General features: G+C 42.2%; 1 protein-coding gene and 1 long non-coding RNA gene across 2 annotated transcripts in view; one reads left to right on the forward strand and one right to left on the reverse strand.

Moving 5' to 3' along the window:
• The window catches only part of LOC129464595 (uncharacterized), a 106,703-nt gene that overhangs the window by 14,912 nt on the left and 67,206 nt on the right, over nucleotides 1–24,585 (reverse strand). Inside the window, exon 3 of the long non-coding RNA XR_008651643.1 lies at nucleotides 5,359–5,419. This is a non-coding gene — a long non-coding RNA (uncharacterized lncRNA). The remainder of the gene's footprint in view (nucleotides 1–5,358; nucleotides 5,420–24,585) is intronic.
• The window catches only part of NWD2 (NACHT and WD repeat domain containing 2), a 217,750-nt gene continuing 195,018 nt past the window's right edge, over nucleotides 1,854–24,585 (forward strand). The window contains exon 1 of the mRNA XM_055245994.2: nucleotides 1,854–3,433. Within this exon, the coding sequence (XP_055101969.1) occupies nucleotides 3,283–3,433 (151 nt within the window). The 5' untranslated portion in view covers nucleotides 1,854–3,282. The remainder of the gene's footprint in view (nucleotides 3,434–24,585) is intronic.

A 24,585-nucleotide genomic window follows, 5' to 3' on the forward strand; every position in this document is an offset into this window, starting at 1 on the left:
AATAGAGGTGGTATGTTGCAACAAGCACTGGAACAGAAGCCATGATACCTGGATCCTGGCTCTGCCGTTAACTCGTTATATGACCTTGAACAAGTCATTTCACTTGTTTTGAGTCTTGGTTTTGAGTCATTTGACTTGGTTTGAGTCATTTCATCTTCTGAGCCTTGGTTTTCTTGTGTAAAATGTTTTACACATACGAAATGTTATTACATTTTACACATAAGAAAACCAAGGCTCAAAAAAGTGAAATGACTTGTTCAAGGTCACATAACTCATTAATGGTAGAGCCAGGATCCAGGTATCACAGCTCCTGTCATGGTTCAAAAACTCCCAGTATTTACTGACAAGAAGAAAACGTTTAGAAAATATTTTAATCAGATATAAAAAAAAAAAAAAGTTGTCTTGAAAATCAGGGTCAACCTTCCACAATTATGCCCTCTCCCTCTCATTTGTCTCTCATTCTTTCTTTCTCATTCCTCAGGTTAAGAAATAAATCTAAATTATTTATCATAAAGTGTTACCACCATAGGTGACACCTCCTTTATTGGCATTTGTGTGCTAAGAAATCAATATCTGGTGTTAGGATGTCAGATGCTTGCAAGCTGAAGAATGTGGAGGAAGATTGTTTTTGCATGTACATGCGTGTGTGTATGTGTGTGTGTGTGTGTGTTTTGAGGGAGGTGAGTAATTGGTATCCTCCTTAGGTAGAATACTCCAAAGACAGCACCCTCTTTAGCTGAGGCACGGCTGGTTGTGCAGAGAGCCTTTTAAAGCGTGGCCCACAGACAATGTGAAATTCTGTCTCCTCTGCGGCCTTGGTCTGCAGTGACACTGGCAGATGCTAAACTTCGGCCTGTCTAGAACAGTTAATTAGGTTATAGAGGCTGCCAAAAATCCCAAAGTCATCCAAAGAAAATGCAACACTGAGATCTGAAGCAAAGGTCAGAAGACACAAACACTAATCCTATTTCTAAGAAGAGAGAAACAAAGAAGTAAGAGAAAAAAGAAAGGCAGGAAGGCAGGTCCCTGACAATCTGGCAACTTCTAATCAATCTTTTATAAACAATATTGAGATCAGGCATAAAGTGATCCTAGCTCTTTTCTCCAGTAATAGATACTGTATATTCATACACGATGATATGCAATAAACACCGCATATTCATGACCTTTCCACAGCTCTCAGTCCATACTTCTTGGGACAATAGAGGATCTTTCAGGGACCCCCTTCTTGCTGAGAACATTTCCACCCGAGAATGAGTCTGGAGTGAAGAAATTGAATCAATTAAATAGCTGGGTATGTTCAAGCCTTCTTTACGGGTTGCATCAAATTATCACAAAGTAAGAACTGCTGCTGTCTGCCCCCTGGTTCTCAGGAGTGGAGAGGCAGCCTTACAAACCTAGAGACCCAATTCTTCCAAAGAGGTTACCCCAGAACGTGTGTGTTGGGGCTGGGGTAGGGTAAAAAAATGAACAGCAGTGCATAGGACTTCACTGCCACCAGCAGGCCCCAGAGGAAGTGCAGGCCCAGAGGAGGCCAGGCTGCTTAGATTAGGAGCATCCAGGCAAGAAGAGAACACTTGCGTCTGAACTGCCTCACCCGGTGCACACCCACCCCTTCCCCAATCTCAGAGATTTGGAAAAACTGTTCTTCTTCCCTAAAAGACAGGTGTTCCTGCCCAAAAGCCCAGAAAAAGTGATTTAGAGACTAAACTGCAATTAAGGCTACAAACACTCCCTTCTCCCGGCGCCCTTGGCCCCCAACACAATTAGACTTTATTTTGCGAGGTCTTCGTTCCTGTCCTGGCTTATGCAGTATTTCCATGGGTGCAGTGGCGTGGAAGGGAGACGGTGATTTTACATCTGGGTCCCTCTGCGTCTCATGTCACCTAGGACGTGGACTGGACCCCTGTGCCGTCCACCTTGAGCCGGGAACCCGAGGACGGCCCCGCGTCCGCTGTGGCCGCCCTGGATCAGCTTCAGGTGGAGCTGACCTACGCGTGGCACTGACTTTGAAAAGCGGCTGAAGCGCACGCAAGAAGCTCCTGCCCACAGCCCGCTCTGATTTCTCGCACCCGGGTCCCAATCCACGGCCACTTGCACTTTGCGTAACGTTGCGCAGGGGGGCGCTCCAGAGAACCCACGCCCTCCCGCCCGGCCCAGGTGCGCACCGGGCCGCGCGGGGCTCCAGCAACCTGGCGGCCGACGGGCCCAGGAGCTGCTAGGCAAGCAGAACAGCCGGTGAGTGCACCTTGATGGGAGCAGAAAGGCCCCGTAGGAGCCTTGGAGGCCTCGGAGGAACTACCCGCGGAGATCCGCTCCCGGAAAGGTTCCGGGACCACGCGGCGAGGAGCACGTGAACGGCGCAGCTTGGCTATAAAAACCCCCGCTCAGGCGCGCGTGGGGAGCAAGCGGAGCGGCAGGACGCTGCCACCTGCGCCAGGAGAGATAGGGATGAAGCGATCGTCCCTCCAGGACGCCAGAGACAATCTGGAGACTTGATGCTTCAAACTCTCCGGGTCTGGCTTGGGGTTGTGTGTGCGTCGAACTTTGAGGCTGGATTCCCTGCACTTGGGCAGAGACGCGCAGACGCCCGCGCGTGTGGATTCCCGAAAATTCTCAGGGCTTGTGTGACCTTTAGGAGAGTTGGAGGGGGCGTAGTAGAAATCTCAGGCTAATTGACTTCTTGTCCTCCACCACTGAGGCAGCCAGGAGCCCTCGGCTGTCCACAGAGGAGCCAGGGAGGCCCCTGCGCACCCCCGAGGCCCCCGCGCCCAAGCCCCGGCCGTCCTCTAAGCCGCAAGTTATTTCTGCGCCCGAGAGAGGCGGGCTCGGATAAAGTCGGGACGCCTTCCCGTACATAAAGTTTCATCTGCTCTCCTCACTCGCACGATCCCCGCCGCCTGGCGGCCCCCTCCTCCCACGGCGGGCGCGGGCGGGGAGATGGCCGCCGGCGCTTCCCGGCGCAAACGGGCGCTGCGCGCGTAGCCGCCGCCACGCTGACCTCCCGCTCCGGCTGGCTGCTTCTCTGAGCCCTAGCAGCGGGCGAAGGCGGAGGCCCAGAGGGGCAGGAGACCGCCGCGAAAGGGGCCCGAGGGTCCGTATGGCTGCTCCTCGCCGGTGGGTGCTGTGCGCCACGGAGCTCGCCAGCGGCGCTTCGGGCTCGGAACGGCTCTGAGCCGCGCCGCCTGCTGAGATCTACGCGGCCGTTCCGTGGAGCCGCGGGTAGGAACCCGAGGAGCAGGAGGTGGCGGCGGCGGCAGTGGCTGTTCCTCCCGGAGGGCGATGTGGCCGGCCGGCGCGGGCACCAAGCTGCCCTGTCCCCGAGACTCTGCGCTCCGGCGGGCGGCTTTCTCTGGGAACCTCACGGCCCTGCCCTCTCACCTCGTGCCCGCCGGCCGCAGCGTCCGAGTCTTCATCAGCGCCAACCCTGAAGGTACGTCCCTCGCTCGGGTTTGCCCGTCCGTCCTTCTGTCCGTCAGCGCTGCGGGAGCCGGAGAGTGTGTGTCCGCCCCACAGCCCGGTGCGCCCTGCGCTCCCTTCCTCCAGCTAAAGCCGTGGCCGCCCTGAGCGCGTGGGAATTTAATTTGAATCACTTTTTTTCTCCCCTCGCTGGTCGGTTTTGCCTGCCTCACTTCTTTTAGGACACCCATTCTCCACCCCGGGTTATTCCCCTGGGTCAATCCAAGAAACATCCAAGGCATTAGGCGGCCCTTCTGGAAGCTCCATTCTGCCGCCGCCGCCACCACCACCACCTCTTTTCCCCCGCCCCCCCCCCTTTTTTTTTAAGCAGTTTCTTCTCCGAGATGACCGCAAACACAAACAGCTCTCCTCCCCGAGGTGGGTTCCTGAGTGCGGGGCTACCTCCTTGGCCACTTTTTCCAGCTGAGGCGAGGTGAGTTCCTTGAGACTCTCCTCCTGCAGGTGCGATGGTGCCCTTTGCAGAGGCCAAGCAGAGTTTTGTGAACCGGAGGTCGAGGGGGACATCCTCTGTGGGTCCCGGAACAGGCTTCGCAGTGGGGCGCGCAGGGTGAGCCCATCTCCTCAGTTGGGTCACAGGGCTTGGTCTCCTGTATCTAGAACTTGGCCTACTCAGTGATGTTCCTGCTTAAGCCACCTGGTAGGCACTCCATGAAAACTTGTTGATTTCTTGTTGCATTCACAACCACAGAGGTTGAACGCTGGGCGGTCAAATCCTGGCTTATCACTACCTTCCAGTCCTTAGTCCTCAACGTTAGATTTCATTCCAAGTAATTGGGGGGTTGGGGAAGGAAAGATGTATTTGACTGGGGCAGGATAAAACTGCAGGAATTGCTCTTTTCTAGGAAAAAAAAAAATGTTTGGCTATGAGTCTATAGGAGACTGACAGAGGTGAAAGATTTGAGAATTAACGTTTTCTGCACTCTAACAAGCCTTGGGTCGAAAAGAGTCAAGGAGAAAAGTCCACATTCAAACGATCATGGATATAATTCTCATTTGAAAACCCAAGGTTCTGGTTTCTTCAAAAAGCTTTCGGAGAAGACCAACAAAAGTAACTTTCTAGAAAATTACCGTTTCAAAAAAAATAGCACTAGCAGAAGTCTGAGGTAAAGCTTACATTATGAGAAGGAGTTGGGGAGAGAATCAAAAAGATAACATGCACTAATTCGTATTAGAAAGACGATATACTCCTGGGGGACGGCACGACTGTCCTTTTATCAGCTTACAGTTCACTTTCAAAGAACTTAAGGAGGCTTTTAGGATGATATGGTAAACTCAAAAAATCATTCTATCTCAAAGTTGTCTTCTAGGATTTGTACCTATATCTGGATTTAAAGAAAGAAAAATGGAGATAGTCAGACTATTTAAGGCAATCTGCAACTTAAGTGTTCAGGGTTACTTCTTTAAAATATTGCTAGAACATTTTTAAGTGAGAGAATTATGTTAGAAAATGTTTAAAGGTTAGACATTTTTAGTTCTGAGCTTTTAAAAAAGTCATGTTAAATGTGTTTCAATCTGCTGCTGTGAAGCTAGCTAAATCACTCTTTTCCTTTAAACATGCTGCTTCTAAAATACAATAAAAATTCTGTTAATATGTGTAATTTTTTCTTGCTGTCTAGATTTGCAATTTCTAAGATAAAAACGATATTGAATTTATACTATCAGCTTAATATTGAGTTAGTACTCAAGGTTAATGTCATTTTTTTAAGCCTGTCCATATGATTCTTCAAATTCCCTAGTTTCTTGAACTAAAAGCTTTAGCACAGATTAACCCTAGGAAAGCAAACAGGAGGGAGGAGCCAGTCATGCCCCTTGGCTACGGTTTGAGCTGGACAGCTTCCACAAGGATCTTAACAAACAAAACAGAAATGTGAAGCTTACCTGGGAAGTTTCAATAGGGGCAGGATCTCAGATTTTATCCAAATTGGAGAGCCGATGGCATCTTAAATAAAAAAGACAGATGGGCATTTTTAATAATCTGAACGTGAAGCCTTAAAATCTTGGTAAATGCTCTGTCAGAGGCAGCACTTGACCATGGGATCTTTATGGATGCAATTTAGAAAGCAAATGCTTGTGTTTTGGTATGATCCAATATTAGATTCTTGGCCAATACTGAAGAGCCTCTCTACTGTCAAATTAAGACAAAGAACATTATCTCATGCTTTCCTTTACAAGCGGAAATCCAATTTATGTTCTAAATAAAAGCTGCTTTGTGTTGAACTCACAGCAATACTCAGAAGCCAGCAAGGATTTTGCTTGGAGTATTGTTTTAATAGGTAATGCTTTGCAAGCCTTGCATGGAATTTATCCATCGGTAACGAAGATAATAGAATGAAATAGATAATAGAATGAATAGAATTTTTTTTTTTTTTGAGACGGAGTCTTGCTCTTGTCACCCAGGCTGGAGTGCAGTGGTGCAATCTCGGCTCACTGCAACCTCCGCCTCCCGGCCTCAAGCTATTCTCCTGCCTCAGCCTCCTGAGTAGCTGGGATTACAGGTGCCCACCACCACGCCCAGCTAATTTTTGTACTTTTAGTAGCAACGGGGTTTCGTCATGTTAGCCAGGCTGGTCTCAAACTCCTGACCTCAGGTGATCCACCTGCCTCAGCCTCCCGAAGTGCTGGGATTATAGGCATGAGCCACCGCACCTGACTGTAGAATTTCTTTAGAATGAAAAAATTACTTTCCCATATATTATTTCATTCAGTATTTTAATTTTGATTTCTATCCTCAAACAACCCTCTGAGGGTAGTGGACCAGGGGTCTTCCATCTATTCTACGGATGAGATTACTGAGGCTGTATCAAATTATACCACTTGCCGGAATTCATATAGCAGAGCGAAAGAGTAGAGCCTATAGGACTCTGAAAACACTTGATATTCTCTTGTCCAGCCTAGGCTCTTGACAGATCTCTGTGAAATATCTCACACTACGTGGGCAAGACAATCCAGATAGGGGGGATAAGCGCTGTTCAGCATCTTCTGGCTATCAGACTTAAAGAGTATGAACAGCGGGCAGGGAACATGGCTATGCTGACCCACTTTGCTCCCACCAAGAGGTAGTCCAAGGCATTCAAGGAAATTTCAGAATGTGCTGGACTCTAATTGACACATTCTTGTCCAGAAGTGTATCTGCCTCTGACTAGTCCCCACCACATGGAAGATGCTGGAGAAGGACCCATGTGGGGGAGGTGATAGCATTATCCCAGATTTTCTTAAGTGGATGGGCCTTGGACTTCATCTAGTTCCACCTCCCACCCAACATAGAAATTCCATCTGTGACATCTTCATCAATCCTTGGAAGTTTTCTAGTCATTTAGCTACTGTACTTCTGCCAGAACAGCACTTATAGCTCCTTGGAAAGATGATTTTAAAACCCACATAAAATCCTTTACTGTGATTAGCCTAAATAGCCCATGCATATGGAGATGAAAGGAACCTGCAAGATTCTCTCCCTGTTATTAGAGTGTAAAGGTCCTCTTCTTCTCTGTCTTGATTCTTTATCAGTTTATAGGAAGGTACAGCCTTAACACAGAAGGAAAATCAAAATATCACTTTTATTACTGATGAAAACAGTGCAGGTCCACAATCCATTATCTGTGATCATCTGGGCCAGATGTGATTTTGGAATCTCTTCAGATTTTGAGGAAAAATACTTATGTACTGTCTAATATGTGGGGTCTGGGGTAACAACCCATGTCGGATATGAATAGGTGTATAAGGAAACATGAGTTCACTCTAAGTCAGTGTTATACAGAACTTTCTGTGATGCTGGAAATGTCTCTCTGATATGGTAACACCAGCCACATAGGGCTACTGAGCATTTGAAATGTGGCTAGTATGACTAAGAATATGAATTTTTAATTTTATATAATTTTAATGGATTTGAATTTAAATAGACATATGTGGCTATTGTATCAGATAGCAAAGCTCCAAGTGGAGTGATACAGGTTGTAAGTAGCTTAATGTCAGTCAAGGTCAGGTTTAGCCATCAAGGACTCAGGTTACTTCAAGTTTTGCTACCAGATGGATTGGGGGAAATTTTTAGTTTCAAAGCTTTGGAGATCTTTGGAATTGCAGGTAAAAGATATGGACTTTTGTTGGAGAATATGGTTTTAACTCTGGGCAAGGGAGTTTCCCAATATTGAACCCAAGAATTAGACAGGCTTTACTCCCAGTCACTGTCAGCAGTGGGCAGAGCACAGACCACTCTCCACTCTCCCTGGCTCGTGGACAGAGTAGATCCCTTTAAACCTTAACACATGGAGGAGTGGAGGAGAATGGCAATTTTACAAGAAAGAAAGCAGAGGCTGGGCTATTGTGGTCAGATTTTCCTTCCAACTGCAGCCATCAGATTAAGATACTTCTCCTCCCCTAAGGAGTAACTGACAGCATCCTACACTAGTGCATTGCCCTCTGCATGCAAAAAGATATCTGAAGTGGAGGAAAAGATATTCTAACACTTAATGCATTTTTCTATCCACTCAGATTTCTGTGCTGGTCATTATTGAGAGTCATGAACTCTAGTCCACAGTGTTGATCAGGTGTTCATACCATTACCACTTGGTTTTCTTTTGTCTGCATGGCTTTGCATCTTTCCAGACTCTTCATGCCTTTGAGGTCTCCGTAAGAAAGTTTGTTCTCCATTACAGTGGAAGTAACAGCAAGAGACATGTTTTCCCTTCATATGTGTACATGAGTTCATTTGCTACAACTAGTGGTCAATTGTTTGAGCTTGCTTCCCCACACAAAAGGCAGACATATCTGCATTAAGAAATTCACATAAAACCCATCAGTATTCTTCACCATTATTCTTCTTACTTTTCCTACTATCCTGATTATTTCTGTGGCTCCCTTTTTTATTGTCTTTATGAGTAGTGGAAAAAATACAGCGAAAAGCATATATGTGTGTGTGTACACACACACACACACACACACACAGCCATTTTGATACAAGAACATCTTTAAAACCTAAGTTGTCAAGGGGAATATACTGAGCTGCTATATTTTGATAAATGCACATAGGACATTTATAGTAAATGAGTTCTAAAATTTTAGTGGTTGTATCTTCTAAGTCCTGAAGCAGACGTTATTCAAGTGGAGAAATTATTAGATACAGATATTTATAGCTAGACTTGGGAGCCACGTTTCCTGAATTTAAATCCTCAATCCACTATTTAATGCTGTGATTTCTTGAGCAAGTTGCTTAACTTCTTTGTTTTCAATTTCCCAATTTGTAAAAGAAGTCAATGAGATCACCTGTCTCACAGAGTTATTGAGTAGATTACATAAGCTAATAGATGTGAGGCACTTAGGACAGTGCTGGGCATGTAGTAAATGTTAAATAAATGTTTGCTATTTTTATCATTATTATCTTTATTACATTCTACCATGATCCAGACACTGTGCAGGTATGTTTAAGCAAATATAAATATATCCTGCCCTCAAGGAATGCAGTCTATAGAGGCATATAAATTAGAACTCACTACAGTCATGCATTGCTTAATGACAGGGATATGTTCTGAGAAATGTGTCCTTAGTCAATTTTGTCATTGTATGAACATCGTAGTGTACTCACACCAACCTAGATGATACTGTTTACTATACACGTAGGTCATATGATAAAGCCCACTGCTCCTAGTCTACAAACCTGTATAGCATGTTATTGTACTGAATACTGAATAGGCAATTGTAACAGAAGGGTAAGTATTTGTGTATATAGACATACCTAAACATAGTAAAGGTACTGTTGGCTGGATGCAGTGGCTCACGCCTATAATCCCAGCACTTTGGGATGCCAAGGTGGGCAGATCACTTGAGGTCAGGAATTCGAGACCAGCCTGGCCAGCATGGTGAAACCCCGTCTCTACTAAAAATACAAAAATTAGCTGAGCGTGGTGGTGGGCGCCTGTAATCCCAGCTACTTGGGAGGCTGAGGCAGGAGAAATGCTTGAGCCTGGGAGGCAGAGGCAGCAGTGAGCTGAAATCACACCACTGCACTCCAGCCTAGGTGACAGAGACTCCATCTCAATAAATAAACATAATAAAAGTACTGTAAAAATACAGTATTATAATCTTATGGGACCACTGTTATATACGTGGTTTATTCTTAACTGGTATGTCATTATGTGGTACATGACTGTAGTAAAATACAAACTACCCCAGATCTTTCATGGAATTAGGTGCTTCCAAAAATCATTATAGAGGTTGGAGGAGCAAAAGTCAGGGGTACCACTGGGTATTTAGTTATATTGTCAAAGCTGCCACCCAGAGGGCAGAAAACTGTAGAAGCCATTGCCAGTATCACAGCTGCCCCTGAGTACTGGGTAGCTGCTCAGCCTCTGCAGAAACACATTTGTTGAAACCTGCATCTTAGCCACTATGACTGCTGGTGAAGGAACTTTGTCCTCCAGATCTTATGCAGGTGCATCCCTTTGGTAGAACCAGAATTGCATTTGGACCCTAGCAACAAGCAAGTCTAGGAACTTCAGGCTTTCAGCCCCTACAGTACTAGGGAGATAGATAATGGAAGGAAGAGATAATGAATAATCAACACTAAGAGATAGTATCAACACTAAGAGATAGTATCTAGCCAGGGGGAAGCAGATGCATTCATTCACTCAGCAGTAAATATTCATGAAGCAACTACTCTATATGGAGTGCTGTTCTGGTGCTTAGCATACAGAAAAGTGAACAAAACAGACTAGGTCTCTGCTCTTAGGGTATTTACATAAATAATACATATGTGACAAGCACTGTGCTAATATGAACAGAGCATGAAAGAAGCACCAAGGAGGGTTATGTAAACCAACTCGAGGTGTAAAGGGGGTCAGAATGAGGGGTTAGTTTGGCTCTCCCGATAATGAATAGAGCCGGGGTATGGAAACTATTCTGCATGATAATCAAATATGAGGCAGAGTGATGATGAGATCTCCACAGGGAATAGAAAGAAATAGTCTTTATCATTCAGCAGAAAGCTTTTATCATTTTGAATAGAAGTGGAACTGATGTCTTGAGGTGATATTATTGTTTGCCCTTGAAGGTGGCTCATTTAAAATGACATTTGGAAGAAAGGATGACTTGGACTATAAAGGTAAACTATATACATGACTTTGCAGTTTAAAAAATCAGCTTATAGATCTTTTAAAATTCTTCTGTAAGCAGTGTATATCAGAGCAATGATACCATTTGCTATTTGAAAAGATGTGTGAAGGTTTCTATTTTATTTCTCTTTCAGTTATCTATTGCTATGTATCTACTCATCCCAAACCTGGGTGGCTTAAAACAACAATGATTTCTTTCTCACAGTTCTGTGGTTGGTATTTTGGGCAAGGCTTGGCTGGGTGGTTCTTCTGTTCCACGGGGTATTGAATTGAGTCACTCATTCAGCTGCTTTCAGCTAAGCCTAGACTTGGCCAGGCTGGAAGGTCCCAGCAGGCTTCATTTACATGGCTGGCACCCCAGTTCTCCTCCATGAGGGTCTTCTCTCCGTCTCCAGCTTTTCGCTCATCTTTCAGGAGTCCAGCCCAAGATTCCTTATAGGGGATTGGCTTCCTCAGAGCAAGGAAATGGAAGCTGCCCATCCTCTTAAGGCCTGGGCTTGGAAGTCCCAGAATGTTTATTTGGCTGCGTTCTGTCATCAATGCAAGTTATCAGTCTAGTCTAGATTCAAGGTGGGGAGAATTAGACCCCATTTATTAATGTGAGAAGAGGTATGTGCATACAGGGAAGGGAGGAATTAATAGTAGCTGACTTTAAAAATTACCACAACCCTCCCCTTATGTTTTTCAGTTTCTTTGACCTCCCTTTGTTATAATTAGATTATGTGAGATAACAAGAGCATAATCCAGTGGCATTGCAAGTATGATAGTCCTCAACAAGTGTTAATAATTATTGTCATAATTACTATGTGTTACTGAAGACTGAGAATAACTCAGTAAATAGAACCCTTCTTCCCCTCTCAAGTTCTGAACTAACTGAAAATCAGTTTCTGATAAAAAGACTAAAGAGTTTGCAGATAGAAGATCAAAATATCACCATTTTTCCTGATAAAGATAATGGAGAATGCCTTCATGCATCCAAATACAAAATAGCAGAATTAGATACTCTTCTAGCCACTCACTGGAGGTGGTGGGCCTCCAGAGACCCTCCATCCTGTGGCCTGCTCCAGAAAACAAGGAGTCTGGAGGAAAGAGTGAAGCCATGCTCCCCGAACAGGTCAGGTCCCAAGGGATAGAAGTGAGCAGGTGGGCAGGGATTGTCTGGTTTCTTCTTCCCTTGCTTTCCAGTTCTGGGAAGGTTAAATGAGGTAAAGAGAGTCCAGGAGGTCCTCATCACATCACAGCCCACTGTCTCATATAAAAAAGACAATGAGGTACAAGCTACTAAAGATAATAGCAGGAATGATATACACGTATCTGTACACGTTTCAGATATTCAGTAGCAGAATACATTTGTAAGGTAAGTTCTTAGCACGGCTTTGGGAAAAGTCACACATTTCTCTATAAGTAAGTTGTTTAAAGCCACTAAGTTTTGAAGTAGATTGATATGCAGCAATAGATAATTGGCAAATTAAAAAAGTAAAAACTCACAAGCACTTTTTAAAACGGCAAACGATGATTCTACAGAGTAACAGGAAGTAATTAGGTTTGATAAAGTAAGCCTAAGGTTCTTTTTTTAATCCATCCTTAGCAAACTAACACAGTAACAGAAAACCAAATACCGCATGTTCTAACTTATAAGTGGGAGCTAAATGATAAGAACAAGTGGACACATAGAGGGCAACAACACACACTGGGGCGTTTTGGAGGGTGGAGGCTGGGAGGAGGAAGAGGATCGGGAAAAATAACTAATGGGTAGTATGCTTAATAGTTGGGTAATGAAATAATCTGTACAACCAACCGCCCATGTTTACCTGTGTAGCACGTTTACCTGTGTAACAAACCTGCACTTGTATCCTGAACTTAAAAGTTTAAAAAAATCAGGCTGGGCATATCAACATTTGTTGAAATACTAAAAGTTCCATTTTGTTGAGAAATCCCTGGCAATATGTATTTCACTGATACAGTAGGAAAATGTCAAAAACCAACCACCTTTGAGCTCTAAGCATTGATGAATTCCTATCAAAAACAGCTGCAGAAGATCTGTAATACCAGCATTCAGACATTAAAGATAATCTGTTTATAAACATAAAGCAACTATAATAAACCAGGCAGCTTAAAGTTCAACTCAATTTTTTTTAAGTTTTGCTCATAATGGTCATGTTATTTAAATAGACGTAAAACTCATAGCAGTGGCTTAAAAGCATACGTAGGTACTGAGATATGCAATCGCTGTAGAAGGAAATGTGATATTAACTTAAAGACACTCTTGCATCACTTCTTCAAAGCTTTAGCTTCCATTGCAATTTTTGTTGAAACCAAACAGGATTCATTCTGCCCATTAAAGTGTGTTGGCTAATGTATAATTAGAAAAGAGAGTTATGTGATAGAAACTTAATAAAAAAGATGAAAAACTGCAGCTTGGATGCAATTCAAAGAGAATAATACCCCCCTTCTAATGAAATACTTCCTTGAAATCTCATTTTCAATCCAAAATATTTCAAAGACTGTGAAATGGCACACTCAAAACAAAGAGCAGAGCACAGATGTCAGGTGTCTTATTCCTAGAGTATTACGGAATTTCACTCAGATGAAACCACAAAATTGAAAGCGTATCCTTCATAATATTTAATCTGATCTATTACATACAGTGTCATTCAAAGAGTTTCTTGCCGCAGAACATCTCCTTCAGGTTTTATTCTTAGCATCAACTGCAGTATTTATTAGATACCCATTGTGCACTAGCAAACACCTAATTGGTTGGTGTGGAAAGTTAGAAAGGGAGTAAAAATAACAGTATGTGCTGCTGTCTTTATTCTTCAGACTCACACATCTAAGAGGCAGGACAACTGTAAAAACTACAGACACTGCGGTCGTGAAAAGGATGTTTACATACAAAGGCTGATTGGAATAATTGGAATCAGGTTGTATCTGATAGCCCAGTGTTGCATGAGCTGTTCAAATTTAGCCCAAATGGAAAGACTGAGAAGGATCAGACTTAAAAATCACCCGTCTACTGTAGAGGGGTGGCCAGTGGGGAACTGCTCCCGCCATATGTAAGAAGAGTGAGTCCAGATCCAAGGGGGGGCACAGGTTTTGAAAGGGAAAGCATCTGATACCAAGGAGCCTGACAGAATCTGAAGGGTTACCCGGTGAGTGAGCACAGCCTGGGCTGAAATGTATTTAAATTATCTGAGTGTCAGAAGAGTAGGGTTTATTTAGATAAAAATTAAAGGAGTTTTGGCAGGTACAGAGTCTGAATGTCTTGGGCACAAAGTTCCCACTCTGAAGTGGGGACTTGTGAAGGAGAATAGGGTAGCAGAAAGTGTCTGGCAAAAACAATAGGATCCCAGCCCCTCGTCATAAGGGAGGACTGAGGCCCTGGAACAACGTACAAATCTGTTGTTGGGATTAGAACCCAAGGCCAGAACTGCAGTCTGAGTGATATGACCCTGAGTCCCAGTGGGTTGAGACAGAAATAATACTAAGCATTTCCTGGTTAAGGTTACTATTGAGCCCGGGGAGTGGGACAAGCCACCACTACAGGTGGCACGAGCTGTGGCTCCAGGTATGTCAGAGGATGGATGCAGAAGCCAGGAAGGGTTATTCAGTTAGAACAAGGGATTTTGAACAATATTTGAAAGATGAGAAATACTTAATTGTCATAGTTGGAAAAGTTCCCGAAAGAATAGGACATATCCTGGAAGTCAGATAAGTCTAATATCTGAATCAGTAGCAGTGCTTTTGGAACACGTTACAGAGAAAGCTGTGGGGCCATATTCAGGCTCAGTGGAAAACAGCAGTGATTAGTGATGTCTGCTGTGGAATGAGGACTGGTCTGTATCCTTATGTGTGCAGTATATATGTGACTGTGGACACTGGGGGTAGAGGAGTGGAGCAGTGTAAACAACCAAGAGAAGGCTTTTGTTTTGTTTTATTTGGGCAAAGCAGAGAAGACAAGTCAGAGGAAAATAAGAAAATTTTGCCCAAGAAATAACTGGTGAGAAATTCCCTTGCCCAGATGACAGAACTGGTAAAATCACAGCTTTCTAAAGGGAGAAGAATGTGTTGAAACTGTTAAATAGACTGAAAAATCTACTTACATGAGGTGGAACCTGCATATGAGTTTGTTGCTAAGCAAAGAGTAGCTTCAGAAAAGATCGCACTCGGTTGATGATATTCTAGAAGACTAATTAAAATGGAATTCAGAAACTACTGAAGTCACCGTGTGATAAGGAAAGTTAACCAAAGTTATCAAATGCTTTAAAAAAGATAATCTGCTACTAACACTGAAAAGAAGACTTGAAAATAACAAATTCCTTTACGAGCCCATTTGTTTTAAAATTCAGAATTCTAAATCTATTTACAGAAGCAATTTCAGTAACAATAAGAATAGGAAAAAGAAAGATCCAAAGCTCTTTCTCTCCTCTAAGAAGCTACCATTTGGCGGTTTCACCCAAAAAAGGATAAAAGCATTCATAAATTGGGAGATTTCACAATTTAGTGAAATCACTGCCATGCTGGAAATTTAGGGTTTTGCAATGTGGCCTTCGAAATTTGGGGCTCTCTTATTAAGACGTGGGGTCTATGACGTCTCCCCTTGAACCTGGGCTCTGATTTGGCCAGTAGAATATAGGAGAGGTGTCACTGTACCAGATTTGGGGCCCAGGCATTCAGAGATTGGCCACTTGTACTTTCTGTCTTTTGAAACACTGATTTTTAGAACCTCACTACCCCATGGAGGGACCCCTGCGGAAAGGAGGCCACAGCCAGCACCACCTGGCCAACAAGGAGAATGAGCCATCTTGGAAGTAGATCTTCACCCCCATTGAGCTTCCCCAGCTGACGGTGGCCGTGTGGTGTGGAGACCAGCCTTCCCACCTAAACCTGCCCAAGGTGCAGGTGCAAGGGTTAAAAGAAATGACTGTCGTTTTAAGCCACTGATTTGGATTTGTTATGCAGCAATAAATTAATAAAAGAAAACAAACATTATAAGTATCCTAAGAATGAAGAATTTGAAAGTTAGATTCAGGTTTGAATCCCAAGATTTTCGTAGACTTGGGTAAGATATTTAGTCTTCTTAGGCTCATTTCTCAACTGAAAAATTGGAGCAATACCTCACAAGGCAGTGGTGAGAAAGGAATGAAATACTACACCTAGGCATCTAGAACAATGCCTGAAAGATACTAAGGACTTAAAAATTATAGGTCAGAATTTGTTAAAAGCTCTAGAATATAGAGTTATAACAGTTTTATGGAAATGAGAATTCCTTGAATAACTTCCTTCTTAAAAAAACTATAGCACAAAATGGGTCATTATTCTCAAATCATGCCACCTATATGATCATATATGCTTTTAGCTAGAAGGGACTACATAAAAACACCAGATTTTTAAAATGATGACTTAATTACATAAACATGAATTCAGCCCAAACTATAACATATTAAGTTAATAAGTTACATCTCTAAATAATAGAGCAGAAACTAGCTGAGTTTTCAAAAAGCTACCTGCCAAAAAGGACAACTCTTTTGAAACCACAGTTAGCCAGCAGAGTTCAATAAAATGACATTCAAAGAATAAAAAGTTTGCACTTTTCACCATTTAATGTCAAATGTGCTAAATTCTTATACTAAAAAATTATTTCTTTCACTCAAAGAATTCCTTTAATGTTGCTTTAAACCTACATAAAGATTCATATATCATTTTTCTGGTCCTGTTAATTTTTTTTTTTTTTTTTTTTTTTTTTTTTTTTTTTTTTTTTTTTTTGAGACGGAGTCTCGCTCTGTCACCCAGGCTGGAGTGCAGTGGCGCGATCTCGGCTCACTGCAACTCACTGCAAGCTCCGCCTCCCGGGTTCACGCCATTCTCCTGCCTCAGCCTCTCCGAGTAGCTGGGACTACAGGCGCCCGCCACCACGCCCCGCTAATTTTTTGTATTTTTAGTAGAGACGGGGTTTCACCGTGGTCTCGATCTCCTGACCTCGTGATCCGCCCGCCTCGGCCTCCCAAAGTGCTGGGATTACAAGCGTGAGCCACCGCGCCCGGCCTGGTCCTGTTAATCTTTTAGACCGTAATGCATAGTTTGCTTAAGTTCAGATTTGCATAGTTTTGCTCATAGTTCCAAAGAGCCTGTGGTGCCCATATCTATGTGGGAAATACCACACTGGATAAAAATGAGCAGCCACTATTCTCTAGGAAGGATTTTGGTACAAATCTCTTGCATGATTAAAAGACTATTTAAATTCCAAGTAGTTACTATTGTTGAATGACCCAAACAACTTTCACTGTAAGTTGATCATTCTTATTGTGTTCTTGTAATGGTTATTGAAAGCTCACATTATAGTGACTAAAGAGCATTTGTGCTCCTAGAGGTGCAGATGTTTGGAGTTGGAGGTGGTTGCAGGAGATGGGTCTTTTGAGTGAGTCAATGAATGGGGCTGGGCATAGGTGGATGATGAGTTGAATCTAGAAAGTGTTAATCATTTATTTGTTAATTCTAGCTTGCAGATCTCAGAGTAAAATGGAATGAGGGAGAAGGCCCAGGCATCCAGGAGTTTTGAAACAGAAATGGGTTTTGTGATTAAGTTTAGAATTTGAAAAGGGCTAGAAACTGAGGCAGTCCAGCCTCTCCAGGACAATGAGACAGTCATGAGTGTCAGCAGGTGGAGGAAGGCAAGGAGCCTGACTTCCTGAATGTAGCCAGTGTGCTTATCTGAAGAAGAGGAAATATGGGGTTCAGCTAAATGCTTTGGTTCTTTTGCTGAGATTTTTTAAATATTTGAAACTCATTCTCTGTCCCTTGTGCTTATTGTATAATTGTTGTGTTTTCCCTTACCATTTTTCTTTTGGAAAATTAGTCTTAACTATGTCAAGGGAAAAGATGGATTTCACTTTTGCTGATATCACAAGTAGGATCAAGGCAGACCTATGCTGTGGAGACTGCTCCAGTGGGTGGGTAAGCACAGGGAGTCCCCTCTTAACACTCCACGGACCTCAAAATGTGTATGTAAATTTTCTCTCTGCTAGCACCTGCACCTGCAAGGGGGATGGCAGTGCAGATTTCAAGGACATCAGTTTCATTTGATACCAGAGCATGTTAGAATCACAGCACCAGGATCTAGATTATGCACTGCCCAGTGTTTATGAGCTGTGTAACCTGGGGCAGGTTCTAGAACCCTGAGTCTCTGTTTTCCCATCTGTTGAAAAGAAATGCAACTCTATGTTTTATATCTTAGGCAGTTCTGTGGATTCAATTCTGCTGAAGTAAACATACAGTGAACCCTATATAAAAGCAAAGCATTGCTCTTTGCTTAAAACTTTTCCAGATATGTAAGACTTAAACTGCCTTATAAGCCAATATTGTGGTACAGTATAATTAGCATTTAATACACAAAATAGGTGCTCAGTAAATACTTGCTGAATTTTTAAATACCTAAGAGACAGTTAAGAGGAGGTCATGGCGTGAAGTGTCTTCCTCCTGACCTGAGTCCTGGACATTCCTGCAGGGCCTGGTACAGCAGGGCCCACTTTAGGTTACAGATCTCATCCCTCTCATGTCCTTGTCCCTGTTGCTGCCAGTAGATGTAACCATCTGTCAATATACCAACCACTTTATGCCTGAGGCTACCCTGTTACTTTACCCCAGCTTGACAGGGCCTCACCTAGAGGACAGCAGGATCCCCATGGGGATGGTTATAGAGATGCAGCCCTTGAGTTCCCACCCCTGGAGGCCAGAGCTCCCAACCAGCTGCAGTCCATGGATGTCGCTCCCCAAGTTCTACCATAGTGCCAGGAGAAAAGGCAGAGAGTGGGAGGAAAAGGATGTCTTCCTACCCTCCAGGGAAGGAGCCACTGAGGGAAGAAGAGAGATGAGATTTCCGTGCAACTAGAGAACAGCAGTAAAGTTTTAAATTCCCATGCCTTTCTTGCAGGAACAATGAGAAATCAAATACTGTTTATATTATGGTCTGGCTGCATTATGACTTTGGGGACAAGTTAGGAACCTTGCCACTCTCTATAACATTATTTTATGGGCAGTTTCATTTTGTGTTCCATTTAAATCATGTACCATCAGGCTTGTGTCACAGCCATTTAGAAGAGAGCAATTGGAGTATTTTCACTAGAGAGCGTTCTTGTTTTCCAATAGTGCCATGTGTGCATGAGGTGTGACATTCTTGTCCTTGAGATAACATGAGGGGAAGAGGGCATGAAATGGACTGAAACATCTTGGCTTCTACTTCTGGTTTATACAGTAGCTCTGTGACCATGGGCATTCTCTCTGGGACTCTCGTTTTTCTCATCTGTAGAATGAGGTGGTTGACAAACAGGTTCTCTGGGGCCTCTTTGAGCTGCAGTATTGCATTATTCCATTTCTCTGAAACTCCCCAACAGTGTTATTTGGGTGGTTTATTTTATGGAGGGAAAATGTGGGCTGTAGGTCTTTCTTCCTAATTTTGTGAGTGCATCTACTCAATTGCCTGAAAAATAGTAAAAATACCACCTGTCCTTCCTGTAACAGAGTTTATCATGATAATGGAGGGCAAAGCAGCTTTGAATACATATATTAATACATGTAAACTATTTATTATGTGGATAGTATAACAAGGAGTACAACAAAGTTTGTGAGGAATATCTCCAGGATTTAGAAACACCTTCCTCACTGTTCCTTATTCAAACTGGAAGGTATGAATAGAGTAAAATAGGCATAAAAGACACCTTCCTTAGGCCTATATAAATGAGATTATTAGATTGATTTTTTTAAAAAAAAAATCATTGAGTTTAGGATAAGGCAGACAGAGTGTGAACTCTTGGATAGAAGGGATCTGATCTTCATCCTGAATTGTGTAATAGAATCCATTATGTAGCCACATACAACACATGATACAGGGACTTCTGAATAGTAGAGGTTGAAAATTCAGACTGTAGAGTTGGAAGCAGTGGGTTTGAGACCTTGCTGTGTGCCATTTTCTGACTCAGTGACCTTAAACAAGTTACTTAATTTATCCAATCATCAATTTCCTTATTTCTAAAATTGGAAATATCCTAGGATTCATCTGAGGGTAAAGCTTGTAGAGTGTTTAACACATGCTTGGCACAATGGGCTTTCATTAAACATTAACTAGGACTAATCACCATTATAATTAGTAGCTCCATTTTCTCCTTATCTAGGAGATGCTGAGGACTCAGCTAGTGAAGAAGGACACATCAGGCATGGCTCAACCAGCTGGCATGCATTAAACAAAGGCTCGTCTGCTGGTGGTATCTTCGTTGCCCACTCAATAGAAGAGGGAAGGACATGTAACATGATGATACAGTTAGCAAACATTTATATTCTGTTTATGTTAAACCAGAATGTTTATTTCCAACTGTCTGTCAAGGTTGGCATCTTAGGAGGCCATATTTATCATAAACATTTTAAAAAGTGTTTTGGAAGAATTACTATCACAAGTAAATTGTAAGCCATAAAAGTAGGCATGCCTTCTTACTTCACAGACACTCATTTTCCATGAAATTCGCAAGAATCATACAAGTATTTACTGAGGGACTTCTACATGCAAGACACTCTTCTAAGCCCTGAAGATGTAGAATTTAACTATGTTAAATAACTATGTTTAAATAATTACATTATCAAATAAACATACACATAGCCCCTACTTTCATGGTGCTCACATTCTGATGGGTGGACCAGAATGTAAATATACAAAATCAATTAAAATATTTGTAAAGTTTGCGGAAGGTGGTGATAACTACTGTGAAGAAAAACAAAGCAAGGTAAAGAGAAAGAATAATGGGCAGTTTCTCTCTCCCGGTTAACGGGTGGTCATAAAAGGTCTGTCTGATGAGATATTGTTTGAACAGAGATGGTAACAGTAAAGGGCAGAACTAACCAGATATATGCAGGACAAACATTTCCACCCAAAGAAACATCAAGTGCAAAGGCCCTGTGGCAGAGCATGACTGGGGTGTTCAAGGAAGAGCAAGGTCATTGTACTGGAAAGTAGATGGAGACAAGGGTGATTTTCAAAAAAATGTAATGCCCCTGTGTGGCAGACACCATCCAACCAGAATAAATGCCATCTACAAACATCCAGGAAGCTGTATCTGTGTGTGCCTATGGAGCATCAGCTATGATAAGAAATAAGATCAAGGAACTCGTGGAAGCTGGATCATGTGGAGCCAGCATGTTATCTCATTGTAATTCGTAGAAGTCAACTTTACCCACAAAGCATAAGGATTTTCACTATTCATTTAAGGAGCATATTCACTCATTGATTCAATTCATTTTAAAAAATGATTCTAAGAGAAGATTCCATAGTGGCTGTGTCAATTTACATTCCCACCAACAGTATACAGCTTCTGTTTTCTCCACACCTTCACCAACACTACCTTTTGTCTTTTTGATAATAGCCATCTTAAGAGTTGTGAGGTGATATCGCCTTGTAGTTTTGATTTGCATTTCCGTGATGATTGGCCAGTATTGTTGGGAAAAAAAGTAAGATGGCATTCACTGGGATGTTCATTTTCCAGTAGCTGTGCTAAATCTGATCTGGGTTTCCCCACCCACTCCAGAAATTCAGCAATTCATTCAGTGTTCTGGGAGGATAGTGAAATGTGGAACCTAAGCTGATCTTCCCAACTACCCAGGTACCTTGGAACTAAGATGGAAATGGATGAGACATTGTATTGGATCTATAGAGGAGCACGTGGCAAAGTGGTCCAACCCTTGAGAATAAGATTCATAATAAGAGGGAAAGGTTTTCTGTTCATATGTGGCCTGGGAAGACAGAAAATCGTCTCTGAGGTTGCAGAGGGTAGAGTCCAGCTTGGTCTCTGGATGCTAGAACATGATGGCACAGGGTGTTTCTTGATATAGCCCCAGGTGGATTCACTGCCACATCCTCTAACCAAAGCTCCTAGAAAACCTGCTAAAAATTATTTGAGAGGGGAAATGAAGGAAACAACCATTTGGGAGCCCACCATGAAGTTCATGGAGCCAAGACCACCAGTGCTACTGTATCTGTCTCAAGGTAGCTATAGTCTCAGCAGAGTCCTGGGTGAATGTCATCTGTGGCATTTTGCAGCCGCCGTGATGTCACTCCCACCAGGGACAGCAGGAGCTGCATGGTCCAGCTTTCACAGCTGCTGAGATCCCAGGGTATTTTATATTATTAGAACCTGTAATTGCAGCAGGAAAGTGTAATGGCCCACAAGGAAGACACAAAAGCCTCATTTTCATAGCAGGTACCCAAGATGATCAAGAATCATACTGACTATTTATTCATTCCAGGAACATTAATGCATGGCCAGAACTGTCCATCACTTTCCCTTGCTCAGTCTGGCTTGGCGGCTAAGGGAGCATGGGTTATACAAGCTTTCAGTATGTCAACAGTACAGCAAAGATTGTTTGGGTCTTGGCTGTGGATCAGAAAGTGCTAGGTCCAGTATCAGGGCTCTGCCACTTTGTAGCAGGGTGACTTCTTCCTTAACCTCTTTAAGCCTTGGTTTCCTCATCTTTGAAATGGGGCTTATAATAGTGTTAGACTTTTAAGGTTTTATGAGGGCTAGTGAGATAATGTATTGAAGGCATTTAGCACTGTGCCTGGCACATACCAGATAGATTAATGCTAATCGTTGTTTTGATGATTTAGAGTAGAAGTAGAATTATTTAGTAAAGTGAGCATGTGCCAGAAAGAGAAGAGGAAGGGGAGGAGAAGAATATTCAGTCCTTCTAAATTTTAACAGAAATTATTTAAATACAAGAGTTACTGATAGACTAGAACTGGCCCTGAGTTATTTTTTTAAAAAAGAAATGGAATGATTTTTTAGGAATAGAATTTTAAATGGCCATTGGAAGCAGTTGACTATTGCCTTTATTTCAGACCATTTATTCAATGCCTGTGAACAGTGAGATTAAATAATACTTTCTGGGCATCTGTTAAATAAGATGGTAATTAAAGAGAGCACTAGGATAGTATCTGATGCCTGTTAATATAGAGATTTCTGAGAGGGACAACAAGGTAGTTAGTAGCTGCTCCATTCATTTCAGATTCAGTGACCAACTCATTCACTCAAAGGAGAGTTTTGGACCCAGAATCCTTCAGTCTGTCTATCCAATCCCAATTTGAACAGATAACTGTCAGCTTAATTTAGTGCCTGGCTGAATTCAGATGTAATGGTTTTCTTTTTAATCAGTCCTTTCTGACATAATAGGAAGAAGAATTTGAGTGGCTTTCTGAAGGTTAAATAGCTGGAATAAAACTCATATATCCATAACATTTCAGAAGAGCTTACTTTCCATTTGGTGGATGTGTGATTTTGGTAATTTCTCTCCTGTAAGTAAAATGATGTTCCTCTACCTCCCTCCTGAAGTTGTTTTGCTTATCTTTTTAATTTTTTCATAACCAGCTGACCTTTTTCCTAAATAGGTCATTTTGTTGTGCAGCCAGTAAACTCAGTGTTCTGGAGATTTTTTGCCCAAGGAGGTTGAATATATTTATATCTGGATGTGTCCATATGTCAAACCGATATTTCAGTCTGTATTTGAAAGCTGTTAAGGCAATAGCACTATAAAATTCCCTGCTTCAAAAACTCAAAAACAAATACTCTTAACATATAACCAGACATTTTCAAAAGTTCAAAAGTAAAATGTAAAAATGAGTCTTTATTCTGTAAGAAAATCAGAAGCAAAACAGAATCTGGCCCTTTTTTATTAATGCAGTTATAGTTTATGTAAACAATTTCCCATTTTAGTTGTATAAAAAACTGATTATATAAAGGATATGTGTTTTTTAAATATTTTCACACCATAATACCATTGTCTAATCAAAATGACATGTACAAGATAAAAAGTAAAATGTAGAGTCTGCTTCTGGCATAACTTTTCTTCCATAACATTTATACCATTAGCATATGCTAGAGGGTGCTTACTGCAGAATCTATAGGGTAGAATGAGCCAGGAAACTAATCTCCCAGCCATGTAGTGTGTAAATTGACATAAATTGAAACAACATTAAAATCAGATCAAAAATGTATATAAAGCTGAACTCCAGCCTGTACTGTGACTTGATTGTAAAAAACTCCCCAAAAAGTGAGGGAGGTGAAAGAAAATAAAGGAATACTTTGTGATATTAATGATAATACTGAATCATTCTTTAAAAAAAAAAAAGGAACTCAAGATCCAGTATAAAATGATATAGTTCTAATATTTACTGCAGTAAATTAGACAAGATTTAATGGATCTAACTGCACAGTCTCTGTGTAAAGACATGCAGAAGTATGGGACATGGGATTGACATTCAGGAGCTTACAATATACTTACTAACATTGACATCTGAAAAGTTAAAAAGCAAATTAATGAACAAAACCATTCCTATTCGTTTTCTATTGCTTCTATAACAAGCTAGCACAAAGTTATTGTCTTGAGTTCTGGAGGTCAGAAGTCCGAATTCAGTTTCACTGGTCTAAAGTCAAAGGATTGACAAGTCTGCATTCTCTCTGGAGGTACTAGAAGAGAACCTGTCTCCTTGCCTTTTGCATCTTCTAGACTCTAGGTGCATTTCTTGGCCAATGGCCCCTTCCTCCATCTTCAGTGCCAGTAGCGTGATATCCCTCCCATCTCTCTCTCTCTGTGACCTCTGCTTCCACTGCCACATTGCCTTCTTTGATTCTGCTTTTGTGGTTATATCTCCCCCTCTCATGCTGATCCTTATGCCTCCCTCTTTAAGGACCCTTGTGATTATATTGGATCCTCCCAGATAATCCAAAATAGTCTCCCCATCTCAAGATCCTTAGCTTAATCACATCTGCGAGTCAGCCCCCTTTGCCATATAAGGTAACATTCGCAGCTTCCAGAGATGGGCTGTGCACATCTTTCAGGGGGCTATTATTTAGCTTACCACAACATTGAAAACTTAAACAAAAAAGAAAAATATTTGCAGGCTAAATTTCAAGATTCTTTAAGAACACTAGTCTTCCACTTTAGCCTCATTCCGTACCAGATGTCTAAATTC

Source organism: Symphalangus syndactylus, chromosome 16, assembly GCF_028878055.3.
Source record: "Symphalangus syndactylus isolate Jambi chromosome 16, NHGRI_mSymSyn1-v2.1_pri, whole genome shotgun sequence".
In the NCBI taxonomy this organism is placed as follows: domain Eukaryota; kingdom Metazoa; phylum Chordata; class Mammalia; order Primates; family Hylobatidae; genus Symphalangus; species Symphalangus syndactylus.